This window comes from Zingiber officinale, chromosome 9B, assembly GCF_018446385.1.
Source record: "Zingiber officinale cultivar Zhangliang chromosome 9B, Zo_v1.1, whole genome shotgun sequence".
Taxonomy (NCBI): domain Eukaryota; kingdom Viridiplantae; phylum Streptophyta; class Magnoliopsida; order Zingiberales; family Zingiberaceae; genus Zingiber; species Zingiber officinale.
In genome coordinates this window covers 21,661,754-21,681,129 of record NC_056003.1, presented here as the reverse complement: position 1 = coordinate 21,681,129, position 19,376 = coordinate 21,661,754, and the positions used below count along the sequence as shown (strand labels likewise).

The 19,376-nt window shown below is 36.0% G+C and overlaps 1 protein-coding gene across 5 annotated transcripts; it reads left to right on the top strand.

Annotated features, from left to right (window-relative positions):
• The first annotated feature begins 1,929 nt into the window (after positions 1-1,929).
• Positions 1,930-18,368, top strand: LOC122024131 (zinc finger CCCH domain-containing protein 13-like). Of its 5 annotated transcripts, none has more exons than XM_042582682.1 (11): positions 1,930-2,228; positions 4,221-4,358; positions 4,564-4,597; positions 5,240-5,381; positions 5,470-5,526; positions 15,346-15,443; positions 15,551-15,622; positions 15,867-15,985; positions 16,704-16,909; positions 17,224-17,433; positions 17,984-18,368. In XM_042582682.1, the coding sequence occupies exons 1-11, from the start codon at positions 2,102-2,104 to the stop codon at positions 18,077-18,079; spliced, it is 1,299 nt and encodes a 432-aa protein (XP_042438616.1). In that variant the 5' UTR covers positions 1,930-2,101; the 3' UTR covers positions 18,080-18,368. The 5 variants fall into 5 exon arrangements, with proteins under 5 accessions (XP_042438616.1, XP_042438615.1, XP_042438617.1 ...); XM_042582681.1 differs by having other exon boundaries at positions 17,224-17,466; XM_042582683.1 differs by having other exon boundaries at positions 1,931-2,228; positions 17,224-17,430.
• Positions 18,369-19,376: the final 1,008 nt, after the last annotated feature.

Sequence of the window (19,376 nt, the reverse complement as noted above, 5' to 3'; positions counted from 1 at the left end):
TTATAAATATTGTTCACGAATGTTGTTCATAAATGTTGTTTATAAACATTGTCCAATAATATTGTTTATGAACGTTGCTCATGAACATTATTCATGAATGCTGTGCATGAACATTTATGTATATTTAATGAACATAAATAAACTCTTATTCATCCCGGTGAAGCTGGATAGAGGAGGGGGGAGGGATGAATAACCCTGTAAATAAATTAGAACTTCTCTTGCTACTTACTTAGCAAAGCTAGAACATAGGTTACTTAAATAAAAAGAATAACATAAAATGAGTAAGTAAGAGACACTAGATTTATTTGGTTTGGAACCAAGGAGGCTGCTAGTTCAAGGCAATGAAAGCTCTACTAAACAACTTCTTCCTTGAAGGTAGCGTAGTCTCTTACAAAAATTGAAAACTCAAAAACTAAAGAATGAGTTTGTAAATGAAAGTACAAGTGCTCTATGAAACATTGATGACCAGAGCTTTATTTATAGTCCATTGATCGAGTATAGTTGTTGGCTGACGTAGCAACTCCCGGACACCTGGACCTGGTCCGGGCACTTGGATTCAGTGACCTCCATTCACTTTACAATGGCTAACCGATAATTGTTTATCAGTTCCCGGGCGCCTGGATCTGGTTGGGGTGTTTAGAGTCTTGCTGATGTGTACTCTAGTCTGATTCTTGCTGTAATGGCTCAAACAGCTGGCTGGTACTGCTCCGGGCGCCTGGACCTGGTCCAAGAGTCTGGACAAAGTCAACTTTATGTTGACTTGTTTGGTATCTTGGGTGATCCTTTGGGCATTCAAAGTTGAGCTCACCCGAACTCAACTCCGACTTCTCTTCGAGCAGTCTTCCTCCCTCGATTTTCGTCTCTTGGAGCGTCGTGCACGTTCTTCTCGATCGCCAATGTACTCTTATGAGCTCCTCGTCCCTCGGATGCACCGAGACCGTCAACTCACTTCCTGTGCCATCCTTCTTGCTCGCTGCATCTTCCTTTCGACTTCTTGTGTTTCTAAGTCCCTGCACACTTAGAGACAAGACATCAAAATCCAAAAACCTAATTTAACTCGGTTGATTACATCAAAACTCATATGGGGTACTTATAGCTCTTACCAATCAAACACCAAGCATGTTCATGAATGTTCGGTTCATTTATAATCCTACCCGGAAGTGACTCAAGTTGGGACACTTTGATCACTTTCGAGCACCTCGTATCACTCAATTGTGCAGCATAAGCATGCACGATCAGTGCTCAAGATGATAAATCTCTCTATGTATTTTGTTAACATATCCAATTATTCAAATCAATTAATTTTGATTTTGAAGATGACTAATCTAGTTTTATGAAAAAATTTTTATCGGTCACCATAATAAATTTAGAAAGTCCATAGAATCTTGACGGACAATCTAAGAACATGAATGGTTCAAACATTGTGAGTGTACGATCTGTCATTCAAATTTTTATTGCATGAGAGTCTGTTTTATTTTTAATTTGGATATTTTGTCTGAAATAATTTTGTCCTCGTGTCATCTTATCGATCGGACGAGCATGACATCATTAAAATAGATACAGTATCCTTGTGCATATAAAAGATTCTTGAAATATAATATGATACATCCTATCAGTAAGAGGATACAAAACAGAAATATTTTAAGATAGAGGATCTGACCTCTTTTATTTCTTACCATCTCAATTGTGCGGCGCCGAAGATGTTATCTTCTACTGTGCGAAGAGATGGAATTGCATTGCACCTCTAAGCAATTAAATTTATGCATCCAACTTGAAGAATTACTTGTATTAATCTTAATTATTTATTATAATTAGGTAAAATTAGAATTTTTAAATAATTAATTTTGTTAAGTTTACAAATATAAAATTGTTTGATATGTTATGTTGGTTAACTGTTATTATAAAAGAATAAATACATTAAATATATACTTTATAGCATCGAATTGGGAATGAAACTAGGGTTTCCGAGGCGGAGGGTGGCCTTTTGTCTGAGTGTTTATTTCGCTACGCTATCCGATCGTCTCCGGCTTCCGGCTTCCTGCACGATCTCCTACTTAATCGTTGCTCGGTTGTGCTTCGATCTCTCTTCTTCGTGGTCGCCATGTTTGGGAGGAAGCTTTACAAGACGAAGCTCTGCTTACTGTTCCAGAGGGGTCGATGCCCTCGCCAGAGCTGCAACTTTGCCCATGGCGAGGCGGAGCTCCGTCGCTTCAGCGGGTCTTTCAGTGGTAATCGCTTGTCTGTTTGTTTTCTCTTCTTCGTTTTCTGCTTCACATTTTTTTCGATAATGCTACTTGTACTTGTTCTTGGCTTCTTATGGCGATTGATTAAGGCTTAGTGGTGAGGCGGCTCCTTTGGTGTTTGTGTTGGCCCGACTTCTATGTTTCAAATTATATCGCAGCTTACCCTTTATTTATTTTCTTGTTTGAAAAAGAGTTTTCCCCTGTTTAGGCACTTGAAAAGGAGATAGTTTTGCTTGGCATATTCTCTTTACTAAAAAATTTGAAAGGATAATTTACTTTCAGTTTACATAATTACACTAATTTTTCAAATTGATTCGTTCACCATGGGTTGCGCTAGTATGCGTTGTTATGTTCGTAACGGAAGATTTGGTCTATTCATGATTGGTCGAACGATTATGAGACCACCTAAATAATTTATGGAGCTGGATGCTGGTTGACAACGTGTTTTAGTTGCCACTCTTTGCTGTGAATTCTGTATTGGTAAGACATGTCTCCTTGCATTTGAAGAGAAAACAATTTCCACCATATGATTTAATTGAAATCCTGAGAATTTGTCAAGACATTTGATTGAATTATGCTTTGTTTATATCTTCATTATCTACTTAAATTTGGCTACCAGCTTTAAAATAATATAGTGAATGAATTTATTAGATTGGAAATTCAACTCTGTATGGGTTAGAAATTCTATTTTTTATACCTTTTTTTATTTGAAATGCTTAATTATTCTGTTTAATAGAACTTATTGAGAAAATGAATTGTGATCTTTCATATTTTTTTACTACCTTTTCATTTTCCAATAATATTTGCTGTTTTATAGTTTAGGGAAATTTAGCTTCTCTTGCATTAATTAAATGCTTCTTTTTTTACAAGTATTTTACATATGAAATGCTAGTTAACAACAGATTGGAAAGTGGTTATTTTAAATGTACAGGAAATGTAAGTACACAGCTGCAAGTGTAAGTATGCGGTTTATAATTGTTTCACGTTATTCTTCTTCAGGATAATCAAGGCATTTTTTGAGAAACTCTTGGATTGTACATTTAAGTCTATTCTTAATCTACTACTTCAATTTCCTAGGTTTAGGTCTATCTGTACTGAACTCGCATTGTAGGATCACTGCTACTTGTACTGGGCAAATGATAAAACTTGGAACAGTTATCTGCAAATGGAACATTTTTTGTTTTTCTTTTCCAAAATATTTTCAGATGAACTTATTATTGAATATTTCAATATAAAGGTTGAAATTATTAACTATCAGACAGCTTTTTGGGATCTCCAGCAATTGGCCCACATCCTGGTTTTCTTAGACTCACAGTTGGTGCATGGTAGTTTTTGATTGTTCTGGTGTTGATAATGACCAAATGAAGGCGAAGGATTATAAATACTAGATTTTGTTGTGTACTTACTGATATATGATGGCTCTAGTCTCTACATTATCAACAGGTTCAGCAAGTAATATATGAAACATTTGGTTGATTTCATGCGCTCTGGATTGGGTTTCATGTTTTGGGTCTTTATTTGATGGCCTCTAAACAATTATAGAAGGTATTTGTTGCAAGATTATGTTGGGAGATTCTTAGCCAGATCAGCATCAATTACCTGATGGAAGACGCTTTACTTCTCTTAATGGCTCATCAGTGGGAAATATCTCAGTGTCAGTTGCTTATGTTTTCTTTTGCTCCAGAAGAGATCTATTACAAGTTTCCCATCATCTATTTATTGTATATTCAAAGGACTCTCAGTGATCTAAGATCCTTGCATGGGTATTGATTTATTATCTTAATCATCTACTTTGTTTGTTCCATGGTCCTTTGGAATTTTCGGGAAGCCAGTATTAATCATTATTGAATTTATCATGTTTCTCATGCGGATGGTAAGCTTGATAAAATTATTTGGTTCTCCAATCTCGGACAATCTTGGTATCAGAAAGCAATTGCAATTTCTTCTTTTCCTTGAAAAATTTCGCCTCATCTGCAGGTCGACGTGATCTTCGAAGTGCAGACTTAAGAGATAAACTTGACAGAAGGTATTCTCCTCATAGGAGGGTATCTCCTGGCAGAGTTCCAAGGGCTCAACATTCTTTTCGCTATCAAAAACCAATCTCCCGTGATAGAGGTTAGCATTATCATGAGTTTCTGTGTATTTCTGCTTTCTTCTCGAAAAAACAATTTCTATGGTTTTTACGCTGTCTAGTTCATGAGCACATCCTTGGCCTAATAGCTTTCTGCACTTCTTCTACCTAATAGTTTTCTGTTCTTTGTTTACTTGTAATAAATGTTTTCTTTGGGTTATTCTGATGATTTCATGATTCCACTTGTAGGCTCTAGTCTTTCAAGGTCACCCATCAGGAGAAGGTAAGCTTCTTTTAAAAATAATCAAAGGCTATTAAACCTTTTGCATTATAGATTCCTTCATCTTTGAAACTTTACTTTTAATTCTTGTGTCCTGTAATATTCAGAGGATACTACTTTGTACATAACAAGGTCTTTCATGATTTAATATTCCATAGTTGCTATTATTTATATTCAAGTCATGAAGACATGTATTGTGTACGAACATGGGTGATTATATAAATTGATGCAACAAAGATGGGCCCATTTTAAAATAATCAGGTGATAGAATAAACTACCTGATTAAAGTTCAAAATAGAATAATTTACTATTTCTCATAAAATCTAAACTTATTCGCCCAAGTTATGAAACCAGATTATCTCAGGACCAATAAAGGGCCACCTTTCATTGTTTTCATCGTTGATCCAAGAAATATTGTGATTCTTTATCTGAAGATTTTCTCTTCTCAATGACCATAGCTGAAGCTCACAAATTTATTCTTGAACTAATGAGATCGGTAACTGAGGCACATTGATCTTTCTCATGCAACATTCGTATACCTATCTAGATAACTTATTGTTTTCGTTATCCAACTAGCATATATGGATATAACTTTATATATTTCATCAGACATTCATTATATGCTGGTGGCATACAAATTTACAGTGACAGAAGGCATAGAAAGAAACATCGTACAGATGGAGAAAGTGATTTTTCTGAAAGCTTCAAAGCTTCTGATGGTTCAGAAGAGAGGAAAAAGGAAGATAAGGTTCCATCCTATGATGATAAAGATGATCTTGAAGAGCAGGTTTTAGTCTTGTTGTCAAGTTTTGCTGTTAGGAATTGCAAGTTGTAACTTGTTACTGTGTTTTTTTTCCTCATTGAACTTCGTGCAGCTAAGGCAACTTCAGTTGGATATTGAGATGCTTGATGATCACAAATCCCAACTTGAGGTGAATTTTAGTTTTATCTTTGAGATTACTGTTCTTTTGTTTGTTCTATTATTTGTGACGTAAAGGTCACTAGTTCGAATCCTTCCCCGGGACCTCGGGGAAGGCTGCGTACAATGAATCCTTCCCCGGGACCCCGTCTAGCGGGAGTTTCGTGCACCGGGCTGCCCTTTAATAATCCATTGATATATCTATTTTTCTTCTATGTACTTTCTCATAGTTGTTACTTTTCTCTGCTATAACCTATTTTCTGTACTTCTTCAGACCATATTAATTGCAATGAGATGATTTATAAAGCTCATTGAGTTTTACGGTTTGGAATTTTTGTTGTTGAAATTTTTGGGTTGTAGTTGGTGGTATTAGAGTTACAGGTATTTCCATGGAAATGACTAATGTGTATTTTGCTTTATTTATAAATTTATACACGTTAAAGAAATGGACGATTAGGATGGCTAACCAACAACGTTTTGTTAGCAAAAGATTGTCATTTTTGTTCACTTGATCATTTCCTGATCCATTTTTTCTTGTTGAAGAAATCAGGCAGGAATTGTAAATGGGTGGGTGGCGCAAACAGTTAGGTGTTGCAATTGCGTAGATGTACTGGTTGCGTGAGCCACCACAAATGCTCCACGAAAGTGGAAGAAGTCATGAGCATAGTTTTTGGGCTAGGTCAGATGTATACAGAGCTTTGGTTCTATGAGCAACCATGAAAACAGACTGGCATGTGTTGAGAGATCATATGAGTGGCATCATGAGAGGCAGTTTTTGTGTTCCCCCACTGTTGCATAGGGAAGTTGTGATAGCAAGTTCCCTAGTAGTTGAAAGCTAGCATGGATCAAGTCGTTGTTGGAGTTTTATTACAGTGGGATCGTGTCTGCTATCATGATGCTGGATTTGCTACCTAGTAAAGATTGATGGAGTAATTAATGAGGCTTTAATACCATGTGTGTGTGCGTGCGTGCCCACCCACACACTATTAGGTAGTACCCTCTACTTATATGTCTATATATTATTATAATTTGACAATTGGGCCCCTAAAATTTACAGTTGGGTATCTAACATAATAAATTTGATTATGTTAGATCCTATTAAGGTGAGTATTTTGTTTTCTTCCCTGTTCATGTCAAATTCACCCTGAATCCAGTAATAAAACTCTTGAACCTACTTATAGGATTCTAAAATGTGGAATCTTTAGGAATGTTGTCAATTATTATGCTTTTATAATTAATCAGAAAACACTCAGAATGCCTTTTTCCACCCAGATTTTGTGGTTGTTTTTCTTAGTTCTAATATAAATTATGAATTGTTATGTTGCTGTCATATTTAGTGCTTCTTTATCTGCAATGATTTATTTATGTGATTGTAAACTTTTTTTGATTGATTAAAAATATACACATTATATATTTATACATTAATATTAACTATTTTTAATTTAATATATATTTTTTTTATTTTAATATAATTTTAATACTGACTGCCTAGGTCTTTCCTGAGGCAGCCACCTATTACCAAGGTGCTAAGTAGTGGGTCTTCTGTCACAACTTGGAACCACCTTTTAATAGCTTGATATATAATATAGATTCAGAAAACCATGCAATATAAAAAGTGTTTAAATATCTTGCATTAATATATCATTAATTATGTAAGATGTGTATGGTTAAAATGAAGAAGGGCTTAAAGTCTTGTCTAAATTTGTTTTGTGCTTCTTAGGCTGAAAGGAAAATTTTTAAGATGTTGATACATCCAACCATCAGCCGACCCCACCTAGTGGGAAAAGACTTGGTTGTTGTTGTTGTTGTTGTTGTTGTGTTGATACATCCAACCATCCTTTATAACTCAAGTGTGTGAGACAATTAGGAAAAGACACATACCAAAAGTTATTGTAGCAGCTATGGGAATAATATGAATTTTTAAATTTTGCAGTTCTAACTAATGACAAATGAGAGAAAAAGAATTAACACGTTTCGAGATTTCTATTGTTTCTATTGTTTGACAAGTTGAATCTGTTGGTTGTAGGAGTGAGTCTAGGGAGACCAATGAATGTATTATTGTAATTATAAAAAAAGGCAATCCGATGCACGAAGCTCCCGCCATGCAGGGTCTTGGCGAAGGATCCATTGTACGCAAGCCTTACTTTGTTTTTTTGCAAGAGGCTATTTCCAGAATTCAAACCCGTGATCTTTAGGTCACAAAGCAACAACTTTATCGTTGCGCCAAAACTCCCCTTCAATGTATTATTGTAATTATGCGGTCTAAAAAATTTAGATATTATAGCTATTTAGTCTTATAAAAAGTTCAATGGTAAGATGAGTGACATCGAGCAGGATAGCGATTATCTTACGAGTTGACGAGAAGGAGGAATTGAGGAGAAGGCAAGAAGAGAAAAGAGAAATCCGCTGTTCTCTAGGTTTTACCAATTTTTTTTTATTAATAATAGAGGATAATCCCTCACAGCTAAACAAAACAACTCTAATCCAGAAATACCTGACATACCAAAAATACTTGAAATACCATAAAATAAGAAATTACTAAAAATAGAAAATAGATGTTCGGATCTTCCGAAAAGGTCCTAAACGGTATTTTTTGGCCCCAAACTTGGTGGTTACGATTTAGTAACAATATAAATCTCTAAATTCTGCATGCCTGAGCACAAACAGAGTTTGATTTTGAGTTCCGAGTCATAAGTTATGACGTGTTCAAGATTCGGTACTCCTATGTTAGTCTTGAACTAGTCGCCCGAGTTCGTAGTAGTAACATCAGTATCCATAGTCACATTGAAGACATCAGAAGTTTTCAAATGACTAGGAAGACGTAATCTGTAGGTATTGTTGTTGATCTTTTGTAGTATCTCACACGGTCCATTCCTTTGATCCTTCAACTTATTATGCTCGTCGACAAGGGAAATAATCTTAAGTTAATATAAAATCTCAGACCTTAAAAAGTACTTAACGACGATGACTATCAACTCAAGTCTTGTACTTGATATTGCTCTCAATAATTGCTGGTTTCACTTGCTTATGAATGCCCCAAAGATGCTCTGCATATCATCCGCTTTAGGACTAAATCATCCTACACGTGGAATAGGACCTAAGTCTGGAATCTCAGATGGGTTCCGCACAATCTCAAAAGGACTCAAACATGTGGTCCTGTTTCTTGATCTGTTGTAGGCAAACTTTGCTTGAGGTAATGCCAAGTCCCTTTGCTTACTCAAACTCTGATTCACCACCTCAGTCTGGCTATCTGTATAGGGGATAGACACTAAAGTTCAATCACGTTCTTAATTTTCCACAAGCTCTTCCGGAAATTGTTGGTATCATGGTCTAAAATCATGGATCGAGAAATGCCATGTAACCGCATGATCTCCTTGAAGTAAAGATGGACAATTCGGACAACATCCATAGTCTTCCTCGAGCCACAAAATGCTCATCTTTGAAAACATGTTAACCACAAAAAGAATAGAATATGAGGTTTGTTGGGTGGGGGGTAATCTAATACAAAATTCATGCTGACATCGAATCAAGGAGCTTCAGGAACAAGTAAAGGAGTGTACAAGCCTGCATTAGTGAGAATACTCTTACACCACTGGCATACATAGCATCGGCCTATAAAGTGAACTACTTTGTTAACTTGGGTCACTAAAAGTGAACAGAGATAAGGGCCAATGTCTTGTCACAATTAAAGTGCTCCGCATTATGAATGTTATTAATAATTTGCTGCCTTAATGAAGAACGCACACCTGTAATTCACGAAACAGATAACTATTATGCAAATAAAATACCATCGTGTATCTCTTAGATTATCCTTCCAAATGAAGGGTTAGTTGCGTACATGTCTACAAAAACCTCGAAGTCTGTAACTTTGGTATTCATGGTCGTAAGAAATGAAGAGCAACGGCTCAGGGCATTTGAGACATGGTTCAGGCTCCTAGTTTGGTGTCTCGGCGTAAACGTGAACTCCAATAAATAAGCCTCCCACTTAGCATGCCACCTACTAGGCTTGTGTTGACCATTGATATACTTTAAGGTTTCGTGATGAACGCTTGTATTAGGTAGTGACGCTAATGCTTCAAGTACTGAACAATGACATAGAACTCCAAGTCGTAGGTAGAATAATTCTTCTTGGATTTTCACGGAAGAAAGCAACTTGATGCCCATATAGACTCAGAACACCTCATGTACCATTACCGGATGGATCACAGTTAACCTTGAACACATTTCAAATTAGGAAATGCCAGAATCGGTGCCTTTGTTAACTGTCCTCCGCTTCTTCAGACCACGTGAAATCTCGTTCCTTGAGATACTCGGTGATGGGAGCAATCATATAATGCTGAAATTTCTGATGAATCAACGATAGAAAGAAGCCAAGCTATAAAAACTTCTATTATCGTGCAAGGTTCTCGACTGAGGCTATAGATTGCGTCTATCTTTGCTTCATCAGCGCACACACCATCGTAGATACAATAAAGCCAAGGAAAGTTATTGATATAATAAAATAAGAACACTTTATCTTTGCTTCATCAGCATACACACCATTGGTAGATACAATAAAGTCAAGGAAAGTTACTAATGTAGTAAAGTAAGAACACTTCTTGTTGACAAATAAGTACTCTGTTTTCTGCTTTCAAAAACATCACGGAGGAGATCGAAGTGTGATGCCCATGCCGGATTGTAGACGAGAATGTCATCAAGTAAACTACCACAAACTTTTCTATGAAAGACCGCAAGATCTAATGCATAAACCTAAGGAATGTGTTGGGTGTATTGGACAATTCAAAAGGCATTACCATCTACTCATATATCCCATGTTTTGTCTTAAATGTTGTCTTCCATTTATCTTCTAGTCTTATTCTGATATGGTGGTATCTTAGTCAATTTTTTGAGAAGACCGTAGAATCAAATAACTGATCCAACATGTCGTCCAAACGGGGAATTAAAAACTTGTACTTCATAGTAATCTTGTTGATGACTCAGCTATTAACACATATGCCATGAGTCATCCTTCTTTGGGACTAGTAGGAACTGCACATGAGCTCATGCTTTCACGGATATGACCCTTTTCCAACAACTCCACCACCAGATACGGTAATTCGTCAGCTTCCTTAGGACTAAGATGATATATTGGTCGATTAGACAAACTCGACTCTGAAAGAAGATCAATTTGATGTTGGATATTTCTCATAAGTGGCAGCCTAGCAGGAAGATCTCCTAGCATCAATTCGGCAAATTCCACTAGCAGCTCCTATACTTTGGCTAGCAAGAAAGTGTCTATGGCTATGACATCATTTTGGCAAGGTAGCACAGCATAGACAACGTTTTCATACTCCATTTCATCTAAAAACCTAAATATAGAAAACAGATTAGTAGTTCTGGTTACCGAAACTAGAGTGGTTTTTTCTTGCCCGACACCAACACAATCTTCTTTTCTTTGATATAAAGGGTATAAGAATTTTTCCATCTATCGTGGATAATGCTGCAGTCATACTGCCAAGATCGGCCATAACATGCATCCATGATCACATCATACCAAACGGTATCAAAATATTTGCTGCCAATTGAAAAAGTATGAGGCATCGCCTGTCTAGTGTTACCTCAATATTTTTATTCAACCACGATAAGTTATACGGCTTAGGATGACTTTTCTTTTTCAACCATAATTTCTTGATGGTCTTTTTGGATATTATGTTCTCACAACTACCGTTGTCGATGATCATACTTTATCCGCAACGGTGTAGGTAGTGTAAACAATATTGGTTCTCAACCACTCATCCCCTTAATCACCGTTGGGAGTCAAGGAATTAGTAGGAGCAGGTTTTTTGCATTTGTATTTTGTTTGCCCTATGCCTCTATTCACCTCAACGATAACGCCTTAAAGGGGCCTTAAAATTAACTTGTGGTGACTATTGCTACTCTGAAGGACGAGAATTCTGAGGGCCAACTAGCTTTGGTCTCCTCTACCCTCTGATTTTTTTGTTGCTTTTCAACCGCCAGCGCATGTTGGTAGATCTCTGAAACTGTCTACAATGAATGAAGGCTGAGGATATCTTGCAAGGCCTGATGCAACCCCCTGAGTATTGTGCCACCATCTACTCCTCTGTCTTGGATAAGTTGTTTCGGGTAGCCAACTGGTAGAACTCATTCGTATATTTGTCCATCAATCTTGCGTCGTGTCTCAAGTCGTTGGAACAAAGTTTAGGTGTAGCTGAAAGAAAGTGTTTCCTTATTTTCTTCATTTTCTCCTAATCAGTTATTTGGGGTTTGCTTTGTCCATCTCATAAATGCCGCAACCGCTCCCATCATGCCAATGCTTACACTTGAGTCTTATGACAATCAGTTTCACATTCATCCGATCTGGAACTTGCTTATAGTCGAAGATCCTCAGCTTTGTTGATTCAATCAACGAAGCTCTCCGCTTGTAACGTACTAGAAATTGAGGCAGATTAACCCAAAAATCGAGGTCTTCATAAGGCTCCTCCTGAGCTCTGCATTTCTGGTATATATTATGATGGTAATATGGGTTCTCGAAGATAGACTCAGATCCATGATCTGAGATTTCACGATCTTTAAGATTTCACGCGGCTAGATGTTGGGTTAAATCTGCGACTTGCTCTGTAAATCCTCAATTGTCGTCATCATATCCTGAACGCTATGATGCTCGGCTTTCTCAATTGGAAGTTGTGACCACGACCACCTTCCATTGGATCTAATTTGCTTTGATATCTATTGACGCTGGGTAGGATAGTGATTATCCTGCGGCCTAACGAGAAGGGAGAATTGAGAAGGCAAGAAGAGAAATCGCTGAAAAGCAAAGAGAAATCCACCGTTCTCTAGGTTTTACCAAAAAAGAAATTTTATTAGTAATAGAGGATAATCCCTCAAATAGTGAAACATGATGTTTATATAGACAAACCCTAATCAACAAATACCCGACATATCAAAAATACCCTAAATACTATAAAAATAAAAATGACTAAAAATAGAATATAGATGTTCAGATCCTTCGAAAAAGTCATAAATGGTGTTTTCCGTGCCAAAACTTGGTGGTAAAGGGTTTGTCTATATAAGCGTCCTGTTTAGCTATTTGAGGGATTATCCTCTATTATTAATAAAGTTTTATTTTTTTTTTGGCAAAACCTAGAGAATAATGAATTTCTCTTTGCTTTTCGGCGATTTCCCTTCTTGCCTTCTCCTCAATTCCCCTGGATAATCACTATTCTATCCGGGCATCAGTTGGTATTTGTCTCCTTGATACCACTTGCTATGATTAAAAGAATTCACATATCCCTATAATAGTATGATATTGTCTACTTTGAACCTGAGTGTTCATGGATTTGTTGTTGAAATCTTCCAAAAGGCCTTATACCAATGAAGATATCTTCCATCTTTTAAACCCATAATCTTTTATATATATTTCCAATCTGGGACTTTGATTGTATTCTTAATAATCTTCCTCTCAAATGAGGAACCACCATTATTCTCATTGTCCAGGTCTCCCCTCAAGCATTTGATCACTTTTGACCTGCTCTGGGCCTCTTAAACATCCGGTCACGACTTGCTTTGGGTCTCCCTCAAGCATCCGGTCAATCGAGGTCACTCCTCTCCTCGAAGACTTTCACCATTTAGGGTTCGCTCTTCAGGATTTCCGCCAAGCATGTGCTCATCCTTGACCGCCTCCTTCGTTCAAGGCCACTATTCTATCCACATGGTTCAATTTGGACTATGACTCTGATACCAACTGACGTTAGGCAAGATAACAATTATCTTTGCGGACTGATAAGAAGGGGGGATTGTGGAGAAGGTAAGAATAGAAATCATTGAAAAGTAAAGAGAAACCTGTCGTTTTCTAGGTTTTACCAAAAAAGGAACCAAAAAAGGAACTTTACTAATAATAGAGGATAATTCTTCAAACACCTAAATAGGACGTTTATTTAGGCAAACCCTAACTCATAAAAGTACCATAAAAATGAAAATTATTAAAAATAGAAAAAGATGTTCGGATCATCTGAAAAGGTCTAAATGGTGTTTTTTGAGCCTGAAATTTGGCGATTACGGATTACCTAGTAACAAATATAGATCTCTAAATTCTATTTGTGTGAACAGCCAGAGCCTGATTCTGAATCCTAAGTCAAACCTGATGATGATTGGGTATTCTTATGTTGGTCCTGCATTTCTGAGACAGATATTGACCTCAAATAGTCTATCTGGTAATTAATCAGTATTATAATATTTATATTAAGTGGGCATTTTGATCGAATAAAAAATTAGGATGCAAATACAAAGATTTCAAGGGTTGGTTTTAAATAGTTCTAAAAGTTGCAACCTAAGTATTAAGAAGTTAATATATGTGACTTACAATTGGATCATTACACATGGCGTACCGCGTATGTGGTATATTAGTGATGATTGCCCAAAAATTATTTATCAATGATTGCCTCCAGAGGAGTATATTTTAATAATTGTTAACTCTCAAGAGAAAATATTGCACACCTTATCACATAATGAATAACAAACATAGATAAGACCTAGGTTGGTGACACTTGGCCCAAGTGTCACCAACCTAGGTCTTATCTATGGCAGATAAGACCTGCACTTCATGCTTTAAAAAACACCATCCCTCATTTTTAGCTGAGGGATTCATATCATCAAATTCATTATAACATTCCTCTAGACGTTATATCAATTTCAGTCTTTTCTGCCAAAAAAACACTTTCATTCACATATCAATCCATTATTCATCAAATTAAATGTGTACACTAAGCACTATTAGTTCTTTTTCTAGTTTAATTATCTATAAATCATGTGCTCAACATCTCTAGTTGTGTGTAAAACAATTAAATTTGGTTTAATAATAAGCCACAATAATAAGCCAAAAATGTGAAGAAGTTATTTGAGGAATGCACGTTCCTTCTGCATTTGGAGAATGATTTGGGGAATATTTTGCTTTCAGTTTTCATATACCGACAAGTTAATATGTGCTTTTGGGGCATACAGTACCTTCATAACAGAATCCGAAAACCACCCTTTGTAAGACACTCAATCATAGTAAATGATCTCCATCTTAGCAGGAGTGATTTTGTACATTGCCATTGGTAATTGTTTTTTGTTGTTGAAAATGCCTGAGTTACTCTTCTATGCTATTGTGATATAAGCTGAATCGTTTCTGTTTTTATCTTTATATTCTGGCCATTTCTAATGAAATGAATATTGTGAAGGTCAAGTTAGAAACTCCTTAAAAAAACTAATGGTTTCCAGTTTGCTTACCGTGCATGATCATAAGTCGTTGCCATCTGAAATGTTATTATTTTTTAAGAAACAATCAGCATGATGTGCAGTGCATAGTGGAGTTGTTTTTTTAATGTAATTTAGGGCACCAAATAATATAATTCAAAACACGTAAGGATATTTAGAATGAGCATACAAAGCTTGTCCATTCAATTAGTTAGTAGCATATGCAGTTTTGGTGTGTTTATTCATATACACTGTCCATAGTAATAGTGGGTTCATCCAAATTCATTATGGTAACTAAGCACCATTTGCATTGTGGACTTCCTCCACCATTGAAAGAGATTCCCACTGGCATGAGAATCCAAGATGAAGTGTATTATAATGATTTCTTAAAACATAATAAATGCAACGATATTTGAACCTTGATTAATGTTGACATTTGCATTTTTCCCACTGGGTTTCTAAAATGAGGTTTCTAGTTAGTTTCTCATAATTTCCATCACTAATCCAATTAGCTCTACTCCTACCAGATGTGAATTCCTTTCTCCATTTATATATTTATGAAGGTGATACACTTTTGTTCTTGACTTTTCCTCTACAGAGCTTGTTGGATGAGAAAATCAATGAAGCTCACAAGCTTTCTACTCGAATGGAGGATCTTGAATCCCAACTTAATAAAGAACAAGAAGATTACAAAAGGTTATAAATATTCCTAGATCTGGTGCTTAATCATATCATATATTCTTCATAATTTTGAAGTATATATATCTTTAATGTTTTTCTTCTTTTTTTTAATGGTGATGCAGGATCACTTCAAAAATAAAAAAGTTCATCAGAGCTCATGGACGTTATATAAAAGCACAGGAGGAGTTAAAACGGCAAGTATTATTTTTAGAGCAATAAATGTTGCTATTAGTTCTCATTGCTTTTACCCGTTTTCATTTTGAAAACTTTTAGACATGGTATTGTCTTTAAACTGTATTCCTAGGTTTTTCATGTTCAAGGGTCCGACTTATGCTTCAGTGATTAGGATCTAGCACTTAACTGGTTGCCTTGCTTTCAAATATTTTTTGAACCTTTTGAGCATTCAGATGTGATTTTGGAACTTTTATCTGTTTACAGGTCACAGACTCGTCTGCAGAAGATTGGAGATCAATTTAGTTCAGACACCTTAAAACTTAATGCCTATGAAGATGATCCAAGTGCTAATATTATCAGTGACGGGGATCCTAATGCTGATGGTAAAATAAGCTCAAGGAACAATGAACTTCTAAATACGGTTTTATTAGTCGAGAAGAGACAATTTAAATATCCAGCTACTAGCAAATAAGTAGAAATTGGTAATTTGATGATAAGTTATGATGGAAGAAGTTTTGAACTGTCTAAATTTAATGTCTTGTCTTCCTCTTCTTAATGGAAGGTTGAGCAATCTTAAATTGTTCTGGCGATTAATATACAGCTGGGGTGGGGGGGCCCTCTTGAATCATTAAATGCTGGCGTTGACAATATTATCACTTTGATAATCGAATCTACTTGCATTGATTCAATCCATCCTGCTGGGGTGTTTGGGTTGTGCATGGTTTAATGCTAATTTATATTAGATGATAAACTTGATTTGTTACCTGAGCCTTCTGTACTAGTACAAAACTATTCTGTGCCTAGCCTCATCATTGCGCAATAGAGATTAGAAATCATGGATTATACTATATATAGTAGTTATCTGTGCACAATTCAGATTTTGAATGGATTACAAAATACATAGTTTTCCTAATTCATTAACTATTATCTGAGTCTTTATATATTATGATTTAATCAATTACAGTTTAGGAAAAATTATGTTCAGCTGCATCTTTATTCTAGACTGCAGAATGCATCTTCCAGAGAACATTCTATAATAACTGAAGCTCTCAGTACGCAGCATATTTTTATTATGTTGGTGTAATTACTCTATTGTTGCAGGTAATTTAAGAAAGAGGGAGAGAGATTTTGAGGCACCTTTCAGATCAGAGAAATCACAGAGGTCTGAAAGACCTGCACCTATGTCAGAAACTACCATCAAAAGAATTGAAACAATGAAAGCAATCCTAAAAAGAAATACGTCACAAGTGGAAGATTACAATCACAAACAAGGAAGAAATGCTTCTAGCATTGGATCTTTGGATAAGGTCAGATGGAATTTTTCCTGTGTCCTTTTTCCTTACGTTCCTAATGCATTTAAATTTTATTGACCCTTCTAGCACAATTGCGTTGATATATGAATGTAGTTTCGTAGCATATAAATGGGTAAGTTTCAATAATCAGACTAGATATCTTTAGGATTTTTTAAATTATTCTGATTGTCTATTGCCAAAGGTATATGTTGAACTAAACTAAATGCCTTGCGTTTTTTAACATGTATACATATGTATATATCTCTAAATGTCGTTGAAGTTTGCCTCTTATTCATTTAAGATTCTTAAGCAACGTCCATAACCAACAGGGTAAGGGTTTGGAAGTGCGTCACAGCTTGCCTTTGACTGGTATGGCTGCTCATGCGATTGATGAATTGCTAGAAGCCAATGAGTTTGATGAGAAACATGAAGCTGCAGAAACTATTGCAGTCAATGAGACAGATGATGCAGATCGTTCAACCAAGAGTACTTGTATACCTCCACCACCTCAGGCTACTCAAAATGCATACAAGCAGGTGGTAGTGCAAACCTCTGTGCTTGATATACCAATGGTTAAGATCTATCCTCATATAGTTAGAAATTTTGAGTAAACATTAGACTTTTTTAATGCTGGCTGAGTGGCTGTTGACACCTAATGAAACCATCCTCAAATACTTGGGGATAACATGGCTTGATGATGGTATTGTTCGTTAACTTGGATGGAATTGTCACAAAGTATTCCAATAGGCCTTCCTATAGTTCACAATTTCACTTATAAAAATTTCACTGCACCCTCTCAAACTTAATCATGCTAGTGACCTTCAGAACCTTTTTCCTTTACACGTGTTGTTTGGGCACCAAAGTTATCCGATTGTCTGTTGATTTAATGCTAAGGCTTGGTTTACTTGGATAGAAGGATAAGAAGGGGAATAGGAGAGGAAATGTCACAAAATATTCAATGTACTACTATTTGTCTCTTGCCTCCACTTCTCCCTCCAAGTTATGCATCAAAATAACTGTCAACTCATTTATTTTAGTATTTTAAATGTTCATGTGTGTCATTCTGATACTCTCATTACCCTTTTCCAGTACCAGGGTGACGATGATGAGATTGATGTGGAAAAGGTGGATTCTGAAATGTTAGACATTGACATCAACAGCGAGGTGGATATCGAACAGGTATGATGATATGCTCAGTCGACGATGAAGCTGTTTGCTGCCTTGCAATCCCTTTTTTCGTTTCTTTCTTGATTCCTCTCTGGTGCACTGGTTAGTCAGGAAATAGTTTTGGCTACAGAAGTACAAATTCTGTTATTCCTAGGGCTGAAATGACTTGTTGAATATTGTTGTTATTTGTATCCTCTCTTTGCTATATTATGGGAATGGGCTGGCTGAGGAGCTAGGCAAATCGCCTTTCCCACCATGTTTTATAAAGTTATATTATGACAGTAAATGCTGACGTTTCTTAAACAAATAACAGTATCGTGACTTGTCAAAAAAACTTCAACCCATCAATTAACCTTCTGATGTTCTAGTGTTATCAGCGTTTTCTTGATACGTCAAATTTAATTGTCTGAACTGCTAAATATTTCTCTTAACAATCAGTTAATGGGAATCATTATTTCTACTCAACTAAACTTGGTTGTCATTGAGAGGAATTCCCAAAGGTCAGGGCTACAATCATCTTCCTGGAGAGCAATATTGGTGGATCTTGCGATGAACTTTAAACGCTTGCAATTTGTGAAGAAGTAGCCCCTAGTAGTTATTCTCTCTTTGCATGTTTACTTCACCTCTAACAAAAAAAAAAGTTAATTAAAGTCAAATTAAATTTAACTTTAATTATATCAGAGTTAATGGATATTCATTCAGTGCCATTAGAAGGGAGTCACTTGGAACTTTTCGTCCAATTTGACCAAGGCCATGTCGAGGTAATGACTCGTATGCATATGAAATCGCAAGGTGTCATAGTGTCCATATAATTAGACTCAATTTTCATTTATTTTGAGGAGCAAAAGACATCTTGGAGCAAGTGGTCTTTGCCTCAAAGATCTTTGAGTAAAGATTTAATTTTATCGAGTCAATTAGTTGCAAAAAGAACAACTAATCAATTTCGTCATTAATCAATTTAGTTGCACAAGTGTTCGATTGATTGACCGATTAAGTAGTTGCACAAAGCACATGACCTAGTGTTAAATTAACTCGATTCTAAAATTACTTTTGGTGTAAAAAGGTTATAATACTCCTCTCAGACGGTCCAATATTATTGACCCCTCTACTAGATACAGAGAGATAAATTATAAGAACATTTTGTCTTAACACAATGACTTTTTATATGAGAGAGATCAGATACCCAATGAAATATTTTATATCTATTGAAAATTGATCTCAATACCTATTAATTAATTGTATCAATCCATAGAGACGATTCTAACATTACTTTTAATAGGACGATCCATAGGGAGAGTTTGTGGACATTTAAGAA